This window comes from Onychostruthus taczanowskii, unplaced genomic scaffold, assembly GCF_017590055.1.
Source record: "Onychostruthus taczanowskii isolate IOZ18803 unplaced genomic scaffold, ASM1759005v1 scaffold3, whole genome shotgun sequence".
Taxonomy (NCBI): Eukaryota; Metazoa; Chordata; class Aves; order Passeriformes; family Passeridae; genus Onychostruthus; species Onychostruthus taczanowskii.
In genome coordinates, this window is record NW_024500349.1 from 7,704,315 (window position 1) to 7,729,457 (window position 25,143).

General features: G+C 36.7%; 1 protein-coding gene across 5 annotated transcripts in view; it reads left to right on the top strand.

Moving 5' to 3' along the window:
* MLLT10 (MLLT10 histone lysine methyltransferase DOT1L cofactor) overlaps window positions 1-25,143 on the top strand; it is a 123,055-nt gene that overhangs the window by 76,857 nt on the left and 21,055 nt on the right. For all 5 annotated transcript variants that reach the window (XM_041408415.1, XM_041408416.1, XM_041408413.1 and 2 more), the window contains one exon: window positions 14,030-14,208. In XM_041408415.1, the coding sequence (XP_041264349.1) occupies window positions 14,030-14,208 (179 nt within the window). The remainder of the gene's footprint in view (window positions 1-14,029; window positions 14,209-25,143) is intronic.

Here is a 25,143-nt window from a genome sequence, read left to right on the forward strand (position 1 = left end):
CTTTGCACTGTACAGCGGTCCTGATACTGTGCAAACATTACCTGCATGATCTGCATGGAGATCCATCTCAATGGGAGCTCATTTTTGATCAATCTCCCCAACATGATTAAAATGCAGAAAATTGGCAGCAGTAAGGCAACAGTGTATTTCCAGAAGGTTACTCAAATAAAACTCTCTTTCAAGAATATTAGGCATACCCGAAAAGCTGTTGTAGGAAATTGATCTACAGGTATGCCATATACACAAACTGTGGTGTTAAAATTCTTAGCAAGACAGTTCTTGCAAGTGCTTTTGTGGTGGTAATGCAGGAAATAGTAAGTGAAATAAACTGTTTTCTATTGTTAGAAAAGCTGCTTCTTACCCGATCCTGAATATAAAGCCATTTTTTGTCCATTTGAACCAAACTGGGATTTAACACCTCATTTAGAACCAAACCTAGTTTAGAAGCAAACTTCATATTGCTCTTTTTATACTTGTTACTCAGCTTTTAAATAGAAGTCTTCATCTTTCAGTGTCAGATTTGGTAGAAATGTGAGAAGGCCATAAGTATAACGGGAAGAAAACTGTTCACTTTGGCAGTGATCTAGTCTGCTACGTATGTTTTTGTGAGAGAGAACTACATGCAGTGGTAGAAGGTTCAGAAAAGGGTCCTCACTAACCTAAGTAATAGGAAAAAATCGAAAATTTTGGTAATATAAAAGAAGTGATGGTGAAGTGATTATGAAGTTTTGATAATAAAAAAAAAGAACATTTATGTTCTTTGGAGCAGTATAACTCTAGAAATCTGAGTTGCGAAGGGATTAATGGAAGCTGTTAATGGAATTGAAGAATACGAACATGCAACTGGACTTCTGCATGAGTAATCCTGTTAGATCCTATGTACTTGACTTGGTTTTATTTCTGTTTCCCATTGTTTATTTGTTTTGAACATCTGTGAGATAAGAATGACTAGCGATTCCAAGTAAATAAAAAAAAGTCAACAGAACCTCCCCCAGCAAACAAACAAAAAACCAAACACCAAACATACCCCTCATTCCTCCAAACGAAAAAGTGGCTCATAAGCTATCAATATAGTTAGCTTTCACATAAGAATGTCATATGCAAATTGTTGGAATTTGTTTTGTTTGGGTTTTTTCCCTTTTTTTTCCTTAAAGCATGATTACTGTCATGGACAAATGCCTAATCTGATGGATTTAGGGCTTGGTTACGGCACATAGCATCCTTCCTAAGGATGAAGTCACTAGCCTTTTTTTCTGTTGTGGAGTAATGGTAAATTTAGAATGGAGCTTAAGGTTTTTTATGCATAACCAATTCCCTTAAAAACAAGTAATGAACAGCCAGAGGGCAGTGGCTTAGATGTAGGTATTAATACTGAGTCATTTCAGAAATTAAAATGAATGAGCTGGAAGCATTAAAGTTTTTTCTGAGCAGAATTGATTTTAAGGAGGAATAATTGTAAGGTTCTACGTATAGCAAACAATAGCAGCTGCTGTAAGGATTGGATGAAGAGAGGAAAGATTTAGCCAGGACTGAGAGACTGAGAGGAAAGTGTGGGAGGGACCAGAGATGGCAAAAAAACCAAAACCAATTATATTTTTTAATATATATATATATATATAGTTACCATTCACTGTCCCTAACCTTCCGTGACACCTTAGCATGTTGAATTTCAATTTGGCTGTACATTGTACCAGAAAACTGGGTGGCTGGGAGAGGCTACTTGAGTGCAGGAGTCAGGAAAGACCTAGCTGCCAATAAAGGCAGTTACACAGGAACCAAGACAGTAGCTCTTTTTTCCTTCCAGAATAAAACACCTTTTTTCATCTGCCTTCTACTAATTTATGGAGTGTGGAAGGGAGTGGTGGTAGGGGAACAGTTCTCCTTCTGTTCTGTGGAGAGGCTTGGGGGGAGTCTAGAATCAGCTCCATCAGTCACAAGCGGAGCTGATCTAGTGTTGGCCCTTCCTTGTGTAATTGGATGAGGTCTGTGTTAGAACAGCTGGTGTTTTGTTAGCTCTTCAGCTGCATCTCTTCCTCATTTATCTATGAAGTGTTGTCTTAGAGTAGTAAATTTTGCATTGCGACATATCTAGGCTATTCTGGTTTGAAACTTTCTCATACCTCTTGAGTGATGTTTGGGAATGCATTGTATGTGATTACTTGGATTAGTGGTGGCTTCTGTTTGGTATAGTTTTAAAGAAAAAAAAAAGCACAAGGTACAGCTTCAGCAGTCTAGAGCTGGGCTTGTTGGAATAAAACAAAAAATAAAGAAGAAAGAAAAAAATCCCACCAGCGCTGCAAGCTTCCTTCCAAACCTACCCAATGGTTCCTTAAATTTGAAAGGGACTTTCTTTAGTATTGAAAGCAATGATGGATCAAAATGGCTGCTATTTCTTGTGCACAAAAAAATTGAGCATAACTGGAGAGAATGGATACAATTATAATCAAATAAAGGCTGTGAAGAGTAGGTGTGGGTGAAATGATTCTGCACTTAAGAGTGGCAGACTGCAGTTGCATTGTGTCCTCTGCACCTGAGAAAGAATTTGTGTGTATAGTATAATTTGATTCCAGTCATATCAGCTCTGTGCATTTTAGTAATTTTTTTCCTTGTAAATTATAAGTGTATTTTGTTAGCTCTCTGAAAACTCTTAAGAAAGTTAATTAAAATAACCACTTTCATTTATTTCAGATGAATGCACTTCTGTCAAAAATCATACAGAATTTTGTACATTGTGTGTTTTTTCTGTACCACAAAATTTAAATCCCCAAACAATACTATTTATGTTTTTTAGAGAACAGACTTTGTAAATTAATTCTTTAATTAAAATACTCTACATTTTAGAAGTATTTCCACTGACGTACCTTTGGCTAGTTATTAAATTTTAGTCAGTAGGTAAAAGTTAAAGCTTTTAAATATTTTAAAATTACTTCTTAGTTAGTTTTGTAATCTTTGAGTATGAATGACAGAAGTTTAAGATGTCTTTGCTCATTCATTTTCTTGAAATTATGACATTCAAAAGACCATTCAGAAGAGTTAAAAAATGGCTTATGACAGCAGTATTTAGTAGCTTCCAGTTGTGGCAAGAGTAAAGAAGAGAAAAATAAAACATTAAAGGTAGTTGCCCTATTGGAACCCAAGTAGTTACTGCGGTCAGATCTCAGAGGCTGATGCAGGTATAAAATTCCCCCACGGGAGTATGACAGTGGTATTTGCCCCACTGTGGCCTGTAAAATCATTTGATTACCAAGTCAAACCAGATGTGTAAACTGAGGGCTTTGTTCCCTAGCAGTGTGACAGAGTGAATGAGCAAACTGAAACTAAAATAATTCTGTAGTCAGGAGGTCATTATCATAAGCAGGAATAAGCTGATGGGTTAAGTGGAAGAGGGCTGGCATCTGCATGGCTGCCACCAATCTGCAGCTGGGCATTACAGAGCTGTGGTGGCTGCGTTGGAGACTTCAGCTGCACAGCAGAGGATGTGAGTGTGTTCTGGCACTGCAGGATCAGAGATCAATACTCTCTAAACACCCCAACCCATGAAGGAAAGGAAGTTCATGTCAGCATTTCCTTTGGTGTGCCACTGGTTGAACGTTCTTTCTGTGTATCTGAGTTGTTCTTGAACTGGGCTCTCTGAAGTCCAGGAGACACAACCGTTTCCTGTTAGACTTGATTGCTTGAGTTCATCTCAATCTATCAGTGAAGCAAAACAGATGCCTCGTGATTAAAATTAGCAAGGCAACTTCCGTTCGAGTTTCTAAATTTGTTGCAGACAATGAATTAAAATCAGTCTTTTCTTGGGGGGACTGATTGCCACTCCACTGGAAAGAATTTGAATTTCTATTTGTAATACTAGCTTTAGATTACAGTTAATTGGCATGCGCTGGAATGTTCTTACACTTGAGACATTTAATATCTAACCAACACTGATAAAAGAAATATAAGTAAAACGTTACAGTGGATAGAAATAAATCCATTTCACAATTTGTGCTACTGTAAATGATCAGAGCTTTAATACAAGAAAGATGTATTCAGGTATATTATTGTTCACTGAAATTCCTGTCTATACATACGTTCTTTTGTGCGTCTGTTAAACATGATCTTAACATGAAGCCCTTTTTCTCCTAACTCAAAAGCTTTCGCGAAGTTGATGAATGCCATACATAATGGTAAGTTATATTAGAATCTTTTTCAGAGGTTCATTTATCACAAAGGGTAGCCTTTTGTGGAAAAGCCTGATTGAAGGTCTGCATATTCTATGGATTGGGTGAAATACAGGTCTGCAGTGCGTCAATTGTTCAGTACTTGAGTGAAAACTTTGTAGATTGTCTGCAGGAGCCTGATAGGTCAATAGTTCCTCAGTTCTCTTTTTATGATCTTTTTCTATGTGTGAAGTAAAACGATAACAGTTTTATTCCAGTTCTGAGATTCTTTTCTTTAATTTTGTGAATAGTGTTTTCTAGTCCTTCTTCTGTGCTCCATTCATAGGTGTGTTATAGTGATGTCTACCTCAGGCATTCTCCCACTTCTCTTCCTGACTACTTAAATTACTACAAGTAATGCATGTGAAGGTAGCCTTGTTTTGTCCATTCTTTGTTCTGACAGCCTGATGCTGCTCATTTGTGTCGCTGATAACAGAACTATCAGTTTCAGAGGGAGCAATATTGAATCTTTAATGTATCTAATGGCTGTTTCTTTTAGTATTCGGCATTGGCTTTGTACCCCTGTTTCTGTATTCACTCATAGCCAGTGGAAATGAAATATCTTATTAAATTAGAATTTGGTTTACTTTTTCAAGGCTATTGTTAGTTTGTAGGAAACAATCATAGCTGTATTCACAAGTTACTGGAAGATGTAAAACTCTCTCCTGAAGCTAGTTTTGAAGATTATCAAGTTTATTTCTCAGTGTGATATTCATGTCAGGTGATCTGTTAATAAAAAATTGGAAATTTTAATCCATTTGTCCCAGCCACAAATAGAAGTTTTCTTACTGCTGTGCACGTATGTTAGAAGAGCAGTGCTGTATGCATTGGTAATTGTGTTGACTTGAAATTCAACATATGCAAAAGAATTAAAATGTTTAAAACTTTGCATGGTCAAGTTTTTGCGTTTTGAGGTGGCAGTCATTACGGTTTTATAGAACTTTTGCTTTTCACACATGGTCAGAGCCATGAGTTACACCTGTCAGACAGGTATCTGGAGTAGTGGGTCTCTGAAATAATAAAAAATTTAATATTACGTTAACTGTATGTTTCTTAGTCTACATGTGGTGAGAAATATTGAAAATTCTCTAGATTTGCTTTAGTAAAATAGGTTTAGCTTTTTTTCCTTTTGATATAGGGTTTCCCTCTCACTCTCCCAGGTATACAGTGCTCTGAAGCAGCTTTGAGATGAAGGAAAGCAAGCTCACCATTTTTCTGAACAAAAATAAAACACCTGAAGGGTATCTGACAAAGTGTGCTGAATTTGGACTTGGTGAGTTTCTGCTGTTTTATAAGCAGAGCCTTTTTGCTGTTTAATGTTGAAGAGGTATAGATTGACAAGAGGGTGCAGAATAGAAATCGATGGAATGCCATTTGTGACTTCTTTCCACATTGCACTTTTTGTTTTTTAAACTAATGGCACAGATAGTTGGAAGGGCATGTATTGCCAGACAATAGTAATGTTTTATATAACTTACTGTTGTGGAACAGCATAATGGTAGCTACATGTTTGTTTTAGAATGGTGTTTGGACAGGATTTATCAACTAATTACCTTATTGTGGGGTGGTGGTGATGTTTCATGATACCTTCTGAGGTTAAGTTGGTTGCTTTTTCCCCCCCAGTATTGCCTTTCTCTCCTTCCCTCCCTCCCCCCATCCCCGTATTGTAGGGCTCTTGTTTTGTCAGGAGCATGTATCTGGGTGAAATCAGTGAGGGTAGGTAGAAATTTTGATGATATGAACACCAAGAAGAGATCTTGTCATGTGTGTTTATACAGGATGAAAATAAAGTATTAAAACTTGAGATAAATATTTAAATAAAGGAAGATCATTTACTCCAACAACATTTTCAGATTATGTGTCACATAATGCTGAGGATTGTAAATGTCACTGTCAGTAAGAGTTTTGATGGAGTCTGTGTGAGGAGCTTGTTTTTTCATTGCACTGAGTTTAAGCTGGCTGCACATCAGCAATAAAGTACCAAAAGAAAACCTGTGAGTTTTAGTTTTAGTGGAAACAAATACGAGTTTGAAACGGAGAGGTTTATTATTAATAGTTGTGCTATAAAGGTGGTCAAACCTTGTCAGTTGAAATTTGGTGCTGACAGACTCTGAAGGAGGAAAGATAATAGCTAAAATATTGAACTGGTTTCAAAGAATCTAGTCCTAAAGAAGAGGACTAGAAAATGGAGTCATGAAAGCTGTTCCATTAAGATGCCTGCCTTAATAGAAAGGAGTCAAGACACTTCAAGGCAGGCAGTGGCACACTGCAGTTTTGCCAGTAAGAGACATGGTGTGCTCACTGCTGTGTTTTGCAGTTGTATAGTCAACTTCTTATATCTTGGCTTTTTTCAAAACCATTTTCTAAAAACCACAAAATTTGCAGTTGAGAGATGGAAAGTTGTCACTGCTATTCACTGTGCGATAACAGTGTGCTTTGTCCTTCCAAATCATACTCTGGATCTTCCAGTCAAGTCTTTTTTGACTTGACCTTGCAGTCTCATGTCTTCCTCTATGAGTCTACCACTGAAAAGGTGCAAGAGGGATGCACATGTCTATATATGCATATGTACACATACAGAGCATACGTATCTCTTGGCAGTTTTAGTGCATGTGTTAAAAAAAGACTAGGACAAGCAATGACCTGATTATTTTATGTTAGAAATAGCTGTAAATTGTAATGCTTGCTTGTTGCCTTTCTGTGGTAACTTCAGTTCTTGCTTGTTCTGTCTCCTGTCCTATTTCATACTCCTGTTGCTGTTTCTAGGTCTTCGCTATTGATTGTTCTATCTTATGCTGATTTTGAGTTGCAGTGAGGATAGTCATAATACAGAACAGAAATCCATTGTGGCAGTCTCAGTGCTGTGATTGTTTTTAGAAGATAACATGTTTGCAAGGAAACTTCAGTTCTGTAGCCTTGGCCTTTCCATCAATGCAGGCAAAATTCAGTATTTATGGTATGATTTTTTCAACAAGATAACCTAAACTAAACAGAATCTGTACTGAATGTGAATTAAAATTTTTGAATGAAGCCCAACTTGGGCAGAGTTTTTCAGTGTTGATAAAAAGGCATCTGCCTATATTGAAGCACGGAGACAGTAGTGCTCAGCTAAACCATCTAAATTGATAAAAACGAAGAACAAGACAAGGGTGAATTAAAAAACCTGAAGTAGTTCTGTTATGCAGATTTCGAAGTACTGAGTGATTACTGTTTGGCTGTCAAATATTGCAGTCTTAAGGGTAACTGTCTGACCATGAGGTTCTGGAATACCACTTAAAAAGCTGTAACTGTTGCTAATGATAGCTATTTCTAGGTCTTCAGAAATTTGGGAAAAAGCTGTCCCATCTTCCCCCCTGCCCCTCCCATAAAAGACTGGATTTTGTTCACAGTGAAGAGGAATCTAATGCTTCCAGTGACTCACCATCCAGCATTGAGGTAGATTGCTGTCAGAATGGTTTGAAGCTGTGCTGTGTTTTCAGAGATCTTAAGCAAACACAGTAAATTTTTCTGAAATCATTAAGAAATGTAGATCACAAGTCATGCATCTATTCATGAATACTCATTAAGTGAGCCTAAAACTGTTTTGCTTTTAGTTTACTGTATTTAAGTAACTTAGGTTTGTATGTATTGGCTCACTGTTACAAAAGTGAACATTTTAAACTTTTAAACCTTAAAAAGTTAAGGGTTTTATCAGTTGCTCTTACCTATCTGTTTAACTTTTTCTTCTACAAAGATCTTTCTGTGCTGTGGCACATTTGAAGTACAGGTCTTTTTTAGTGGTTATGAGCATATGTGTCTCAGATATGATCACAGAGCTCTTAGTATTCTATTCTAGAAGAGTACTTGAAATCTTTTTGACTCGTGGTGGAGCAAGCATGAAATTCTTAGCATGTTCTATTTCATAAAGCTGAGTTAATTGTGAAATGTAAAAATAAAACATTTCAGAGATTATTGTGAGAAGTCAGAACATCTGGAGGAAACAAATGAAACGTGTTTTGTCCCTGTGTTGGCCGTCTTCCACCCCAAAAAACGACTGCACAGTTTAACTAAAGTGTGACTTTGCCATGAGATATGTTATGAACAGCTTCAGCTGTTCAGAAAGGATTGGAAGATACTCATTGGGGCAAGGCCGGAAGCATATTTAAGGCTAATAATTGCAAAGACCATTCCTGACACTCAAAATTCATAGATTATAGATTTGTAGAGGCTGGAAGAGCATTTGAGGAAAGTATTACTATGTCCTTGCCCTTCTTTTGTACTTTTCCTTGTGTGGCTGTTCACTGTTAGAGATGGATATAGTGAGCTAGAAAAACAGTACAGTTCTCCCTGTCTTCCTAGTCTAGCATGTCATCTGTCTCCTCGTGTCACATTCAGACCTTTTCTCTCAGAGAGAACGTTGATCTTGGGTAGACTATGAAAAATGTGGATTTGAGCCCTTCTGCAGTGGAGGGCTGCAGTGTAAGACCTGTGTCAGCTTGGATTAATTCAGAGTGGGAACACTCTTACTGACATGCTTGGCCATCAGTGGACATGGAATCAAGTGTAAAATACCATTGTTCACTCTAGCAGGTGGGACTAGCTGAACACAGCAGACCATTTCAGTAGCACATGGGTCAGTTCTGATCTTTCACCCCCACCCTGTTGTTGAACACATTTCTGATTGATTATAGATAGTTGTACAATCAGGGTTTTGACCATAGGGATGGGAGTTAGACAGAAGAGATTGCCTGAACATCATCTGCTGGCTGAGCTGCCAAGGATTTGGGGTTAATTATAATGGAGTTTGATAGCAAACTTCAGGTCTTTGCTCTATATGTAGGTTGTATGATCATGGATTCACCGTATGTATGTCATATTGCTGTGCTGGATTGTGTTCCTCAGTTGTGTCAAGGTTCCTGTCAAGTATTTTGGTCTTTGACTATAAATCCACTCTACAGAGTGTTCTCAAAGGGAATAATTGTGGCAGTCTGCCTTCTGTCGATAGGAACGAAACTGGGGCAACTGTTTCAAAACAGTTAGAAAACCAGTTTTTGAAAGCAGGTACACTTGTACTTTGTATCTTCCCTCCTCCCCTCCACCGCCAGCAGTGTGCATTCTTTGGGTATTTTGAGTCTGTGGGGTTTTTTAACTTGTACCTCAGATCTGCAGAGTGCTTAGAATGCCTTTTGTGAAAGGAAGTCATTGACTTGTGATCTGTGACAGGCTGCTGTGCCTCCATCAAAAAAGGATGCCCAGTCACTGAAAGGGAGGGAAGTGTAGCTTATTATCCAGCTGCAGATCAGTAACTTTCATTAACTTTCATTTCCGTGTACCTCTAGAACTGTTACTGCAAAGTCTTGTAGCAACCTCTCTGAAAGTGAACTCGGCCACTTTCCTCATCACCAGCAGGAAAGTAGTGTGGTTATCTGATACTTAGATTTCAGATTTCTTCATGAAGGAAACAGATTGGCCCTAGCCTCCAAGCTCATTATCTCATAAATTTAAGTGAATATTGTTGCTGCCTTAGCAGTTGAAGTGCAACTTTCTTCTTATTTGAAAACTGTAAAAAATTACCCCTTTTTCTTTGCTTCTGTTTTATATTAAACTCACTTCAGTTTATGATCATATTACAAAATAACATAGTGGGGTACTTCTTCCACTGTTAAGATTGTACTGGAATAGAATGTGTTCTTTCTTGTGTAATGGAACTTCATCAGATTTTTATACATGCCTAATCACTAATGAATGGACTGCTTCATGCAAAGACACTTTTTCATTTTGCACTGTATAGGAGGTTGCCGTGGGTTTAGGGGAGACTTTTTGAGATTACCACACAAAGTGAAGGTACTGAAAACGTGTTTATAGCTTCAGTTTGTGTAATGAAGTTCTTGTTCTTATAACTCAAAATTTCCTTTTATTTCTGCAATTTCAACTATGAGTTCCCTTGAGGCTGTTGTTCCAACCCTATGCCCATCTGTCCTCCCCCAGGTAGGAAGGTTTTGCCATTCTTAGCAACTTCTGCGGGCCTGCAAGTTTACACTTAAAAAACAGCCTCTTTGGTCATATTCTTCTAATTCCTGAAGTTTTGACAAAATGCGAAGATGAGCCGCCTATGAGAGATACCTCAGATAACTTCCTCTTTTCAGAATTGTTGTAATAGTTTCAAATTTCTGACCTACAAAAGAAGATACAGCTTTAGGGAGACCATTTTGTGAGCTTCCTGAGGAAGCAGTCTAGATGTTGTTACTTTTGATTTTGGCCCCCAGTAAGCTTTAAGTCTGTTGTCCAGTTTACAGAAAAAAAAAAGTCTAAAACATGTATGTTCCTGTAATAGGAATGGGTAGTGTACAGGACAAAAGTAACCAACTATTATCTGTTTTTTCTCTCCTGCTGAACTAGGCAGTCACCAGCATAAGAAGGGAATGTAAGAGAGCTGGATAATGGAAGGGGGCTGTAGTACTAGAAAATAAGAAGTGAGGATTTCATAGATAGATACAGAAATAGTGGTGGGAAAACTTAGTGTATTGATGTCATCTGTGAGATGCAACACTGTGGAAATTCAGGATTTACTCAGCTTTGTTAACTCGTCGGCTCATGGAACTACTTACTTTTGAGATTTTTAATTAAACCACTAAAATTGTTTTGTGTGCTACCTGGTGTATACTACTAGTTTTGATTTGAGGCTATTTTGTTTTTCACTATTCTTGAAGTGCTTTTATGTCCTCTGTTACTGAATTTGTTATTGATGGTGCATAAAGAATGCTTTTTTTTCCAGTCTGCATTATCTGATGTGTTCCCTCCTCTGTAGTATTACCTTTCTGTGCTAAGCAGGCAGTTATTTGTTGGCCAGAGATACTTTTTTTAGCTAGATGTGCATTTGATCTGATAGAACCTGTAGTCCACGTTCTGCAGCTGTGTTAGTGCTGTGATGCACAGTCAGACTCTATCTGAACACTGTTGCATGTCCATTTCCACCTGGAGCTGAAGAACTGTGTTCTGGTTAATGCTGAAGATTGTATTTGACCATGCTGTTTATGCTGCTGGCAAATTACACAGTGTCATTCATCACAGGTTACAGGTCTTTGGCTTTTCAGTATATGGGAAGGACTATGGGAAGGACTTCAAGGTGCTTTGTTTGTTTTAAACATTAATGTAGTTTACAGAGATTTGCTCACGTTTTCATTCTCATTCCTTCCTGATCCAGAAAGTGATTTATCTCTTCCCAAACCCCAAAGGACAATTTAGTGTTGTCCTTTATAATGTTGGAGGCATTTCAAATCTGTATTGTCTTGGCTTTCTAATATGATATACATATAGTTTTTATACAGTTATTTTTGAAACAGTGTGAAAATCAATAATTTATTTGAATGTTCAGCATACAGGTCTTATTTGAATGTTGCATGGAGTAGTATCTTGGTTGCATGACTAGTCTCAGAAGGTGCATGTACTTTATGTGTTAAGTAAGGGATTGCTGAATGGAAATACTTATCCCAAAAAGAGTGTGCTGATAGGTCATATTTGTCCGGTATTTTGCAACAGCAACAAATAGTGTTTTTAATATTACTACAACAACTGGCAACAAATATTAGCTTACCTCATTCCACTGGCAAACTAGTTTGCTGCTTTTCTTTCTTTTGAAATATTCTTTTGCCTGTGATTTTGTAACTATCTGCTTGTATTCCAGAATTTTATTTTTAAGAGGAAGAATAAACCTTATCATTAAAATAGAAGCAGCAGAAGCTCTGCAGTTATTAAATATGTAAGATTTAAAAAAATTAAGAATTAAAAAAATCTATAATAGCTTTAAAATTTTGGAGTTGTTTTCCCTTTCTGGCAAAATATCCTTTCATTTTTAGTACTTGTCTCTCACCAAAAATTTTGTTTTCTCCTCTCATTGCTGTTGATGTTTTATGAGAGTGATAGTGTTTGTGGTGATGAGCTCTTACAGTTTATTCAAAAGTGTTGTGATATTTCATTATTTTTATTCTTAAATTTTATGGTTCCTGATGCCTGATAATTCATGAGAATCTCATGTTTTCAAGAAGGTTTGTACATTTAATTGTTTTACTGCATTCAAAAAACAAAGGGTCAAATCTCATCCTTTTTTATTAATTTGGAATTACTGATTAAAAGCAAATGGAAAAATCTTTTGAGGACCTGGGTTATATTTCAGTTTTTGTGGTTGTAGTTATGTCACATTTAAGAGTGGAGTCAGTAGCAAGGCTGTTTGCTAATCATGGTCATTTTGGTGGTATGTAGGGATGAATTAGAGCAGAATCCATAAAATGTGCTGTCTAGTTAGATGATGCAGCTAGAACTGGAAAAAGATTGTAGCAAAGAGAACACTTCAAGCATCTTAACTGCTAATAAGGCTGTAACTGTAGGTTTTGGCGTGGTAACCAAAAAAAAACCAAGGAGAGGGGGAGGTGCTAAATGGAAAAAGATATGAAGGTCAGTAGGAAAGCAGAGCAGGTATGGAATTTCTCTATGATGAAGAGACTGGGGAGAAGTTAAGACACTAAGCTTGGTTAGGCAGGAAAGAAGTGTTGTCGCAATGTATCTTCAGCTGCTTTTTCGTATCTTCTTCCTCTAGTGGGTCTGGCTGATTTTCTCTTCCATTTTTCTTGACAGTTAATAGAGTCAGGGAATTTAAGACGCATCAGTGTTTGCATATTATGTGTGGGTTTGGATGATGTTAGTCTCCCTTGACTGCCTGTGCTCAGAGGGATATCTGGGTGGCGAGTGTTGTTTTAACATTGCGTATCTTCTTATTGTCACTGCCTTCTTCAAATCATTATTTGTATGAGTGACAAACTAGCTCCACCCTTTGCCTTCTAACTGGCATTTCAGTTCTGTTGCTTTTTTTGATCTAACCATGTTCATTCTACTTCTGTTTACTCCCTGTGGCACTCTTCCTCTAACTGCAGTTCAGTGCTACCATGCTTGATATTCCTTGGCCAGCTGACAGCTCACTTATCTAATGCACGTGGAGCCTAACGGTTTCATAGACAGGTACTACTTCTTGTCCTGGGCTTCTGGTCAGTAGGGTTTTTTTTCCCAACCTCTATAATGAACTTTACCCTGCATGTAGATGAACAGAAGTAATGGCTTCACAGAGGGGTGTGAACTCTTCCTATTTAAATTGCTAACTTACCACTCTGACTAATGTTAACGTGTTTAGTCGTTTATTTGTTGTCTGTTCTAGCAGAAATGTTAGTCAAGCATTTGTATAGATCATGGATGGAATTATAGTTTGTGAATAAACGAAATACCACCAGTTCTATTGGCAAATCTGAGTACCTTGTCCTCAGACTTGCTGTCAGTATTTTCCTGAAAAAGCACAAGCAATCCTTAGTTGCCAAAATTACAGTTTTGAACAAATGTGTGTTGTTAGTAACATTTACTTTAAAGTTAAAAAGTATTTTTTCCATTTGTACTGTGTGTGTTCAGTTATATAGCCCAATACTTCCTTCTTTAGTTAACAGTAATACATTGAAAGAACAAACTCTGATAGCAGACTCAGTTGAAGGCAGGCATTTTAGCAAAAAATTCTGCCACTGTTAATATTTGAGCAGTTTGTAATGCACATAAATATTTGATTTATCACATATGTTTTACAAAAACTTAAAAGTGAATCAATCTGTGTTCCCTGAACTGTAGAATGTTAAATGATGAGAGCACTTTTATTAATCAGCATGGTTAGAATTTCTACACAGGAGCTTTCTGCATTACGTATTAAGTGATCTTGTTTGTCTTGATTAATTTTCTACTGCATATTTACATGGTTACTAATAAACAGAGGGAGGGGGAGAGAGAGAGATGCATGTAATCGTTTTTGTAATTTTTTTCAGGTATTTTTAGCAGCAATGATGTAGCAGTATCATTTCCAAATGCAGTATCTGGCTCAGGATCTAGCACTCCCGTTTCCAGTTCTCATTTACCTCAGCAGGCTTCAGGCCACTTGCAGCAAGTGGGAGCTCTATCACCTTCAACTGCGCCTTCTATAACTACTGTTGTTGCTGCAACTCAGGTAAACTATCACAAGAGTTTAAGATAGAAAACCATGTTACTGACCTGCTTAATTTCAGTGTTAAAAGAAACCGTAATTTGTTTGGAAAATAGGTTAATAAACATTATATTTGTTGTGAAATGTTGTAGTGGCTGGAAGTTCCCCATAGTATCACATAGTCTTAATTTGTAGAGCACATGGATTTTTCTAAATGTAGTCTGAGGAAGTGCTTATTAATAATTATATTATGACTAGTAGCATAAATGCTGGTTGCAGTTTAGCAGTGTTCTAACCAATGTTTAATCAGAACATAAGAAAATATTTTAAAAAGTAGAATATGTGAAGTTTTCCATTTTTTATGCAAAAATTATATTATCAGTTAAAGAGTGGGTTGTTTGGGACATGTAACAAATGGACAACTAGGCTAGCCCTGGCAAAGAGGTGGCCAAAGCTGACATCTTGGTAACAAATGAATGTTGACATATATGTTATAATTAATATTTGTATTTGAAAAGTGATGCAAATGACTATCAGTAGTTCATGTTTGATGGGGAAGGAATAAGGGAGGCATGGGAGAAGCGCAGAAGGGTGGCATAGTTGAAGTAATGAACCAGAAAAAATACCTCTATGATAGGTTTTTGTATGAATTTAAGTTGGACAAGATTACATTTATCAAGATAAGAGAATATGAAGTTATGGTTGCAGAAAGTCACCTTGACTACGGTTGAAGTATGAAGGAATACTGCAATATAGATGATGATTTTATACTCCTTGTTTCTTGCATTTTTCATTTTCTGATGGGAATCTCTCTTAGAATGAATATATCAAATATATATCTTTTTGTGTACTTAAAGCAATGAACTTGTAATTTATCTACAGTGATCTAAGATAGTAGATATAAACATGAAAAAAATCAAGCCTAATGTGTGTATGTGTGCACAAGCAGGTGTGCATGGATAGCAGAAATGCTGTGTGAAGACCAACACAGATTACAATTCAATATCAAATAGCAATTTGTTCTTATAGGTGGTGATTCATATTTTTACAGAATTCTTCTGGACTGATTTTCTAAAGAAATAAGATGGTTTTACCCAAAATTGAGTGGTACCTCTTTTGCACAAATTGATAGAAACTACTTTAAAGAAATAAATTAACAATTTGGTACTTTAGGAAGTTCTCCTGGTTTTTTCATTTCCAAAGATCATTACACACTCTTAACTCACTGAGAGCACTTAAATTGAACAGTTTGGAGGAGGGGTTGTGTCATAGTTTAGTAGCAGGTTAAAATTTAAAAAAGAAACCCAAATAAGTCAATGCTCAGTTTTCACAGAGGAGAGGTTTGCCATCAGTCTTGGGAAAACTTGGCCTTTTGTACAGCTCAGTGTATTCATAAATGGTCTGGGGAAAGGAGGAGGAGGAGCACACACCAAGTTTGCTGATTATACTGGGTTATGCAGTGAGCCATTATGAAGATCAGCTGTCACAAATTGCTGAAAGACCTCACTAGCCTGTGTTGACAAGGTGGTAAGAGGGCAAATAAAATCAATGTTTAAGGGGAAGGACAGTTTCTATTCAAAGCAGATATGGTACATGCCAAAAGAGGTACAAGAAGAGCCATGGCAGTGAACAATGGCTTTATAAGTGAACTCCTTTAAAAAAAGCAAAGAACAGCTTTATAAGGAGTGAGTAAATAGTGAGGGACTTGTGGCCTCAAAAAAGGACACTGAGATGGGATATGACAAAGGTCTGTAAAATCAACTGACATGGAGAAGTTAAATAAGCAAGAGTTGTGCACCATCACTTCTGTTTGTTAACCTCTGTCAGAAGAAAAAGAGATTGAAAAAGTGATTGGACAAAACCTATGTTTTTATGAGTCATGAAGAGAAATATCATAGTACTTTTTTCCTCCCATGTTGTCACAAAAAAAGAGAAGTATACCCTAGAAGATGGACCTTCTCCTTACTGTTTAGCTGAACTAGAGAGCCCTCCATAGGTTAACTGCTTAAAATTCCTATCCTTCCTTTGCCTTTGTTTCTTTTGAGTTGCCTTGGGGGCTTTGTCATCCCCAGAGAAGCAAAAGGGTTGTGGATCTTGCCTCACTACCAAATTTGTTTTCAAGTGGTCGTAGATTTACTTGTCAGGATCTTATTCACCGGTACTCCCAATTAAAGAGTCTTGGGTTTGAGATACACAGAGAGATTGAAATTGTGAGTTTTGGTTGACAGCTGTAAAGATGAGCTCCTGTACTTGAATTAACAAAGTCCTCCACTGCTTCAGGGAGTCTTCTTTCAGTGCATAAGGTTCGTACTATCTTGGAGAGATTCAGTCAGGAGACTCTAGTTTACCATGCAGACCATGCAGCACTTGAAGCAATCTTTTTTTTTTTTAAATCTCTTCCCCTACCCCTCATCCCCTTCCCATTTAGCATAAATGACTGCTTATGTGTCAAGGGTTAGGGTTTACCTACTTACTTTTGCAAAGTTCCGTCAGAGTGCTGTCTGCTTACTGGGCTCTTGTGGATGTATTTTCAGTGTTTGCCCACCTCTTGACCATGGAAGTCTTCAAATAAGAGTGTGCTAGTATGTTTCTTGTGTAGTATTCTGATTAAAAGAAAACCATCATCTGAGGTTAAAGCTAAGGTAAGCTTATGCCTCTGTAGCAGGTAAAAATAATAGTTAAAAAATTAGGTTTTATTTAAACTATTAGTTAAGAGAGCAATTATGACCAAATCTTGTCTGTTCACGTATTCAATCATGTTAACAGATGGGCTCTTGAAAAAGTGCTAAAACTTGGAATAGCCTCAAAGATGTGCCACTAAGGTGCATCCTGTAAGATTTCAGCTGTTTTTTAAGCTCTCTGTTGGGCATTTGTAATTATGATTTTGGGGACATCATAAATTTGTCAGATTTTGTAGGAACTTTTTGCATGTCTGTTTTTTTAAGGATGTTAAGAAATTCTAAAGAGAAGGTCTTGGAAAAAAATATGTTCCCATAGAACATTTTTATCACTTCCATTGTCCCTTCCAAAGTTCCTTTGGCTTTACTTCCATTAGGAGCAGTACAAAAGCCCCCAGGGTTTTCTTTAGCATTCTTACAAATGAAGGAATGGAGGTGGTTATCCTCCTTTGTCTGATCCAGCTTCTATGGGGGAGATAAGGCTTATTTTTTTTAGGTAGATTTGGAGTTACTTGTTAACAACAGAGGAATGTGAAAGCTAAGGAATCCTGAGATCTTTTCTGAATGTAGGGCATGTGATGTTTCAGATGCGTCTGTCCTGTGGTTTTTACTTTCTCATTTTCTGAATTAATCTAGTCCCTAATTTTGGATCTCTGTATTCCCCTGCTCATTCTCCAAATTACTAGTGTACGCTATTTTCGGCTTCCTTTTTTAGTGGGTTTTTTCCTTGTCATAGTTTAAGTCTGCTCATAATTTTGCATGCTATCAAGGGAACTTTCTTGTCCTTTTTATTTTATATTCTGGCACTCGTGGGAAAATAAATGAAAAGACAGGAAATAGGAACTCTATTCTTAGTTTTTGTTCCTTTCAACAGAGAAGTTAGGAACAGTTTTGGGAGCAATCTTATTTATACCTTCCACAACAGGAGTGGAATTATGAAGGAACTTAATAGTACATCTTAAACAAGTAAATGTTCCTTTGCTGAAAATTCAAGTTGAGAGGGGTTTTTGCAAGTTTGCAGGAGGGGGGGTTTGGGCATTTTCATGGGACAGTAAAATGCACCTACCTGATTGATATTGCTTGCAGTTTACATTTGTAACCTCAAATTGTGGATGCTGCATTCTTAAATTCAGTATGGCCAAGGAAGATATTCCTTTGTCCACTTTTGTTTCCCTTTCTTATTCAGGGAAATGTACCCCGTTTCCTGCTGGTTTGGATTTGTGGGTTTTTTAAAATTTAATATTCAGCACAAACTAAATGTGAGGAAGGAAAGAAGGAAAGTTTCAGGTTATGTTGCCACATTTCTCTTCATAGAGAAAAGCAAGGTACCAGAAGCATCTGGAGTCTGTTAGAGCTGAATGGACCTGCAGTATTTTAAGGGACAGTTCTGGGCCATCCTGCCTGTGGATACTCTAGCAAATGGCAGGTCTATCAGCTATTAGTGTTTAATCAAATTTTCTTTGGTGAGTAGAATAAATACTTGGGGAAAAAAAGCCAAGCTGCCCTCAGTTCTAGGACTTTAGGGTGTGACAGATGTGACCTGCATTAGATGGTTGGCTGCTTGAGTTTCCTGCTCTGCTCCCAAAGATGCACATCTCAGCAATGTGTAAGTTAAGAGTGTAATACGTTTGTAGTCATCTTTGGATCAGAACATCTTAAAGCAACAGACTTTGACATGACATCAACAAACTAATTTAAGCAATAATTCTTTTTTTTGCAGTGCAAAGTAACTTAGCGTAATTATATTAAAGTGCATTAGACATGTAATCAGAGATGATTTCCAGAACTTAAGAAGAGTTTAGTCTCTTTTTACATATTTTTCAAGACACTTTCTGAAGTCTGTTCCTTAACATAGAAATCACTGAGATACTGAATGCCGTGAGAGCACTTAGGTAAGTCCAGAGTGCAGATAGTATAGATTTCTACTACATATTTGGTGGGTGCCTTGTTGGGAGACCTCTCACTTCTTAGTAATTAGTCATTAAGGTGAAGCATAGGCAGCAATTATGACATTATGTTAATATATTCCCAAATTTCTGCAAAACAAGTAAGTTAGTGCATTTCTTAAGTTCAGTTTATACATTGTCATACAGTGTATGTTGTTGGTTTGGGGAGGGGGTATTGTTTGTTGGGCATTTGATTTTTTTTTTTGGTGGTTAGGGTTTTTTTTGTTTTGTTTGTATTACCTTTAATATGAGTGATAATTAAAAAGAGACTAATAAAACATCTGGACATAATAATGTTGCATGGTTTAAGCAGCATGCTTCCAGAAAAAGGAAATTAGATACTTACGGTGGTACTAGAATTCTCTAATCAATAGAAATGCTGGATACATGAAAACCAATTAACATATTTTATGTTACTATCAAAACACTTCTTGATGATAAAGTCTCTTGAAAGAGGCTGCTACCCACTAGGTCAAAGGTAAAATATCAATATGGATCACAGGCTGTTTGGATGCCGAAATTATTTGGTTTTCCTTATCTTATAACTTAACAAAAAGATACAAAAGGAAATCTCAGCACATCAGAACAAAAAAAAAAATCATTCTTAACAGAGTATGTTGTTCATCTTTGGGACTCATTGCCACAGGAAACCGCCAGTGCTTCTAGATTTGGAAAGAGTGCTAAATACATCCTTCAGTATGCTGTAGACAGAGGGGTTTGATACTGTGGTGTAGGATGTCAGTGCAAAACAGAGGCTTTCCTTCCAAACCTACTAAATCATATTTGTGTCACAGCCACTTAAATTTCAGTCTTGCAAAATGAAAATGGGAAAGAACTGTACTAGTGAAAAGTTTTTCCATCAGAATTGTCTTGTTTCTAACTTAAAAGCTGTTTTAATTTTTACTTCTGGGCGAAATGGGTAAAAAGCTAATTTTCTTTTCATGCAGTTTTAACTGAGGATTTTTGGGGTGGGGGAGGAGGAGAGTAGCTAGGAGGAAGAATTTACAGCCAGAGGGAAAATTCCTTCTAACATGTGACTCAACTAGAAGAACAAAGGAATCATAGTTGCAAGTAATCTAGTATTTAGCCCAATGAAAATCTTGTTTTCCTCTTGCTTCGGAAAGCTTGTCTTGGTGTAGACTTGTGCAGTGTGGAGGTAGTCTGAAAGGCGGTTGCAGGGTTTTGCTCGGTGCCGCATGCTGAGACAACTGCATCAATGTTTTGCTCTAGCAATAAATGTTTTCTGCCTTCAAGCTGAAGCTTATTTAGCTTGGCTTATCTGGTGCTGCTGTAGCAACCATCAGTCTCCAGGCAACTGAGGCACATTGACCTCTTCGTTGAACTGAGTGTAGCACTACTTCAATTTAGCTGCCTGAGACAATAATAATGGTGTTGAATGTAAAAAGTCTGAAATTTTCTAGTTTGTATGCAATGGAAATAATAAAACTATTTAGATGAAACAATGTTTAGGTCTTACTTGAGAAAGATTTCAGGTATGCATGGTGTGTTTGTTGCAAGCTGCAGAGTTGGTTGCTGAGGCGGTGGCCTTATAGGCCTGGTGTAAATGCTGCAAGCATTTTTGCACAGCAGCAATTCTGCTGCTGAAGGTGTTTGTTTCATCGCTTAAATAGCAAAGACTATTGATATTTAGTTAAAATGTCCATGCTTTTGAATAAGTAGCTGATTCTTTATTATTGCTCTTTTTGAAATTATAGATTATCTTGAAAGTAGTTACTTTCTCTCGAATCTCAGAATTATTTGCCATATTGCAAGTGTCTGGCTTTCTTTGGAATATTGGTATGAAGGAAATAGATTCCTCTATGGATATACTGAGTTTGTTTCCTAAGAAAGTAATTTTTCTACTAGTCAGTATGAGAGTGAAGTTGAGATTCCTCGTATATAAAGTTCTTAAGTAAAACAGACTCTTGGGCAAGATACTGCTTCCATGTCCATGTAGAGCACATACAGTTTAAGTGCTGTGAAGACAGAGGTAGATGGAAACGATAGAGCAACCAACTTAAGGTGAAAGGGCTTTGTGTTGAAATGATGGCTCTGTTTTCAGTTAGGTTTGTGGAGGAATCCCAGGGTCTTATCTCTACAAAGCCTCCTTTAAAAAACAAACCAAAACCTGAAACAAAACAAAACCCCCAAACAAAAAAAAACCTAACAAAACAAACAAAAACCCCCCCTCTTAATGAGGTTGTATTCTAGTAAGTTTTTGTAAGTCTCTTTTCTATGTCTGGTATATAAATAAATAGATCTTAATTGGTTAAAAATTTATATAATATCTAGTTAGTCAACACGAAAGAGAGGAGTGAAGTGGTAGTACAGTTGAGGTTATAGTGTTTTCACATTGCTGGAAGATAGGCCTTCTATCCATGTGGTTTTTAATGACTTTATGTGCCCTTGTTGTACACTGGACAGAGGTATAAATTAGTTTCTGTAGGTGTGCCATTAATTTTTCATTTTGCCTTTCAAATCCCACTGTGTTTCCCAGTTGTATTCATTCATGCCTTTCTTGAAAAATACTTGACTGCTGGTGTTTGAAGGTTAGATGGTTTCATTTAATTGAAGGATTTATTTGTATGTTTAATCAAAACAATTGATTCTCAAAGACAGTATTTGATGATTAGCTTGTTCATAAGCTAGAGTCTTCATTACAGCTAGGAGTTCAAAGGATTTATTTTTGCTACAGACAGAAAAAGTACTAGTAATGTGAATATTGTTATCCACTGAATGATGTCACAAATACAGTTTTCCTGACAGATTTAAATTATGACAATCTGTGCACTTGTAATTAATGTTCTTTTTCTTTTTGAATGAAAAGTTGATCTTTTCTTCTAAGACATCATAAACCCTTTTCCTGATTTGATTTTACCGTTTCCAACCTCCTAATTATACTCCCCAGTTAATCATTTTATTTCAGCTGGGTGGCCAAAACATTTTTTGTGCAATTGGACCTTGATTATCTGTTTTTAAAAATTCCAAACTTCAAGGGCTTCAGGGTGCTTGGATGGTAATGGTGGCAGTATGTGAGGGCTGTCTTTTCAATCTCAGTATTGCTTTCATAGAATGAATTTGTAAAAAACTAGTGGATGTTTGGGTTTGATTTGCATTGATGATTGTGAAAGCAGGTGAGGTTTGCTGTAAAAATTCACTGTGATTTCAGTTATCAGTAGTGCTGTAGGTTGTTTTAGTCAAGTGATCAATATTGTTTATTTTAAATTTAGTCGTGTTCAACTTAAGACAACCAAAACATACATTAAAATATGTAAATAAAAATATCGGTTTAATTAAAATATATGAATAGTAATTACCGTACTGCAGATTAATATTGTTTTGAGTTGTGCTAGTTGTTGTGAAAAGTCAGATGATAATTTTCAGAAGAAATGTGGGAACTGTATTTTCTTAAGGATTTTTATGTTGTCTTCCATCTATGTTTCTTGGCATATAGGAAAATAAACAGGAATTTAGATTTTTGGTTTTCCACTGGAAACAAGGTCATGATAAGCATTCCAAGATTTCTAAGCAAATTCTGTATTTGTGCAAAAAATCTTCAGGGCTGTGTTGCAGGAAGGGATGCATGAGAGTGTCCATGTGGCAGGACTCCTCTGTGTTGCCATGCTGTGATCACCCTTGTGTGGGTGTGCTTTGCCATCCCTAGGGACAGCTGACAATTCAGAGGAGGTGACTGATGATGGGCATTGGTGGGTCCCTCACCTCTCCTAAATGCAGGTAGAGGTTGTACCATAAGTTCTGAAAGAATAAAGGAAGCAATAGCGTATCCTTCCCATTGCCTGCAATACCCAAGCAGAGACCTTAAAAATTCTAGGGATAAAACCAGTATTTCTTCACTTGCCCAGGTTAAGGTGGGAAACACAAGGCAAGGTTGCTTCTGCTGCTGTCACTTGATGGGCAGTTCTTTTCACCTCTCAAGAAAAGAAAATAATTTTTATATATGCACATTATAAATGTTTTATTATAATTATGTATATAGAATTAGTATGTGTTCATGTTTAATCTCATTTAATTTCAATGCGGGTTTTAATTAATTGTTCAGATAAATGTTGCTTTCCATGGACCAAAAATGCATCAGCCCAAGATGACTTCTTAGATGAAGTAAACTGATGCTAACACTTGGCCCTGTGCTTGAATTTCCTTCCATATTTCATGAAGCTAGACATGCATGGAAAATGTTTGTAACATCTCAGAAGGGTAGCAGAACAGCTTGCAGAAAATATAACTTTAAATTTCATTTCCATTGAAATTTTTTATATGATTTCTGTAGTAGTTGGCCATAAGTAGTTGTTAGTGGTATCGCCAATGCTTTTTATTTCTTGACTTTGTATTAGTAGGAGCAAGAGATAGTTTTGCACTTCATATCACAGCATCATACTGTGATGAATAACCTGGTATGATTGGTAAATGGTGTGGCCCCAACCACAGGAATAATGATATGTTTTTATTTTAACAAGAAATAAAATTAACCTTTGAAATTATTTTTGGCAAATAAATATTGGTGGAAATAGGTAATTAGGTAATGTGTCACTGATTGTAAAGTGTTATATAACACAAAGCAACAATATGGCAATGACAGTTTTTAAAGCAGAGGGGAAAAGGGCTGTTGATTGGATATAAACTGATTAAGAAGGTGTCTTGGAATTGGTTGTTCTGGCCATCCTTGTTGCCCTATCACGAAAGGAAGAGAGTTCAGTAATGGTTTAACTACAATTAAATCCCTCCCCTTTCTTTGTGGAAACTCAACTGTAGGCATTTCAGCATTAGCCTAAACAATGGTTTTGAATATGTTAAGCCTCTAACAATTAGGGAGCAGTTTGGGGCATTGAATAATGTGGAATGATGCAATTGAACCTGACAGCTTCAACAGTCAGCCTACTCATGGGACCCAAAAGTTGTTCACACTTGGTTTCATCTCTCATCACACGCTGAGTATTAAAACCTTACTGGTGTGGAGCTGAGACAGAAATGAGGCCTGTTATCAGAAAATATTTCATACCATAAAACTTGAAAGGAAAGGGGGAAAAGGCATGTTCAAAGAGTCTCAAAGTTTTGAGACTCAATCTGATTGCATACAGCTAAGTATTGTCTCATTTTTCTCCCCTTCGTTTTTTTCTGCTGAAAGGACATCTAACTTTTGATTGAAGGGACTGCTTTCCCTGGAAATTTCAGATAGGAGTAAATGTTCAGATATGAATGCTCTGGAAATATAATCATGCTGTTAAATATTGTCCTGGAGTCATGCAAACAAATATAAAACTATTCTAAATATTTTGGAGGACATTCATATATATGAGTTAAATGTAGTTAACGTGCAAGTCTTGTTCTTTAATTACAAGAATATGCTTGTACTTTCTTGCTGTAGAGGAAGAGTTTTTAAACATCAGTCAAATATCAATCATTTCTTACTGCACACGGGCATTCTCTGAATTACAATGCATTGTCCTTCTGTGCTGCTCTGCTGCTTATGACTTTACCGATTTATTGAACATAACATAAAGGAAAGCAGTGTGTTGTATACCCATAGATGGGCTTAAATCCTTCTGCTAAAATATTTTCAGGAAAATTTTGCTGCCTTTTCAAAATAAATACTTAGTAGTCTTGAGTTTTTATTTGTACATTTTGATCATGTATTGTGTTGAGTGTTTAAGTAGAAACAGTTCAAATAAAGAATAATACAGCCTTAAAAGTTGTGCATTTTAGAACATGTGTCAGTCCTGTGACCTTAATATGTATTGACAGCATGATTGCGCATTTTTAATAAATGCTTGCTACAGCTTGTTTCGACTGTGAGTGAAACACGAAGCTCCTATTTCACCTTTAAATAATGTAGCACTCCTCCACCTTCTCTACTTCCTTGTCAGATGAAGTCGTCACATTTATAAGAAAGCTTCACAAATCATTATTCTTGTCATTTTACATTGCTATTTAAAAAAAGTATTTTCAAAGGTTTTTTATTTGCCTTCAACTTACTTGAACAATTTTATTGTGTCTCTCTGCTTTAGGAGTTGCATATACAAGATGGCATTGGAACTTGTATGGTTCCAACTTGTAAGACACATTTAGTATTATTTTAAAATGCAAACAGGGGTAACGTTTAGGGTGAAGCCATTACTTGTGAGAAAACTCAAGTTCTTAGATATTGTTTAAATTCTGCTAAGTCTTTTGATCTGTTATATCAACCCACTTAGCAAACGTTTAATTCCTTTGATGTCTTCTGTTTTGTGGTGTGATAGTTAACTCAACAAACTTCAGCAACTCCCTTCAAGATACTTAGGTACTTTCAGAAAATTCATAAAGCTATTTGTGCAAGTTTC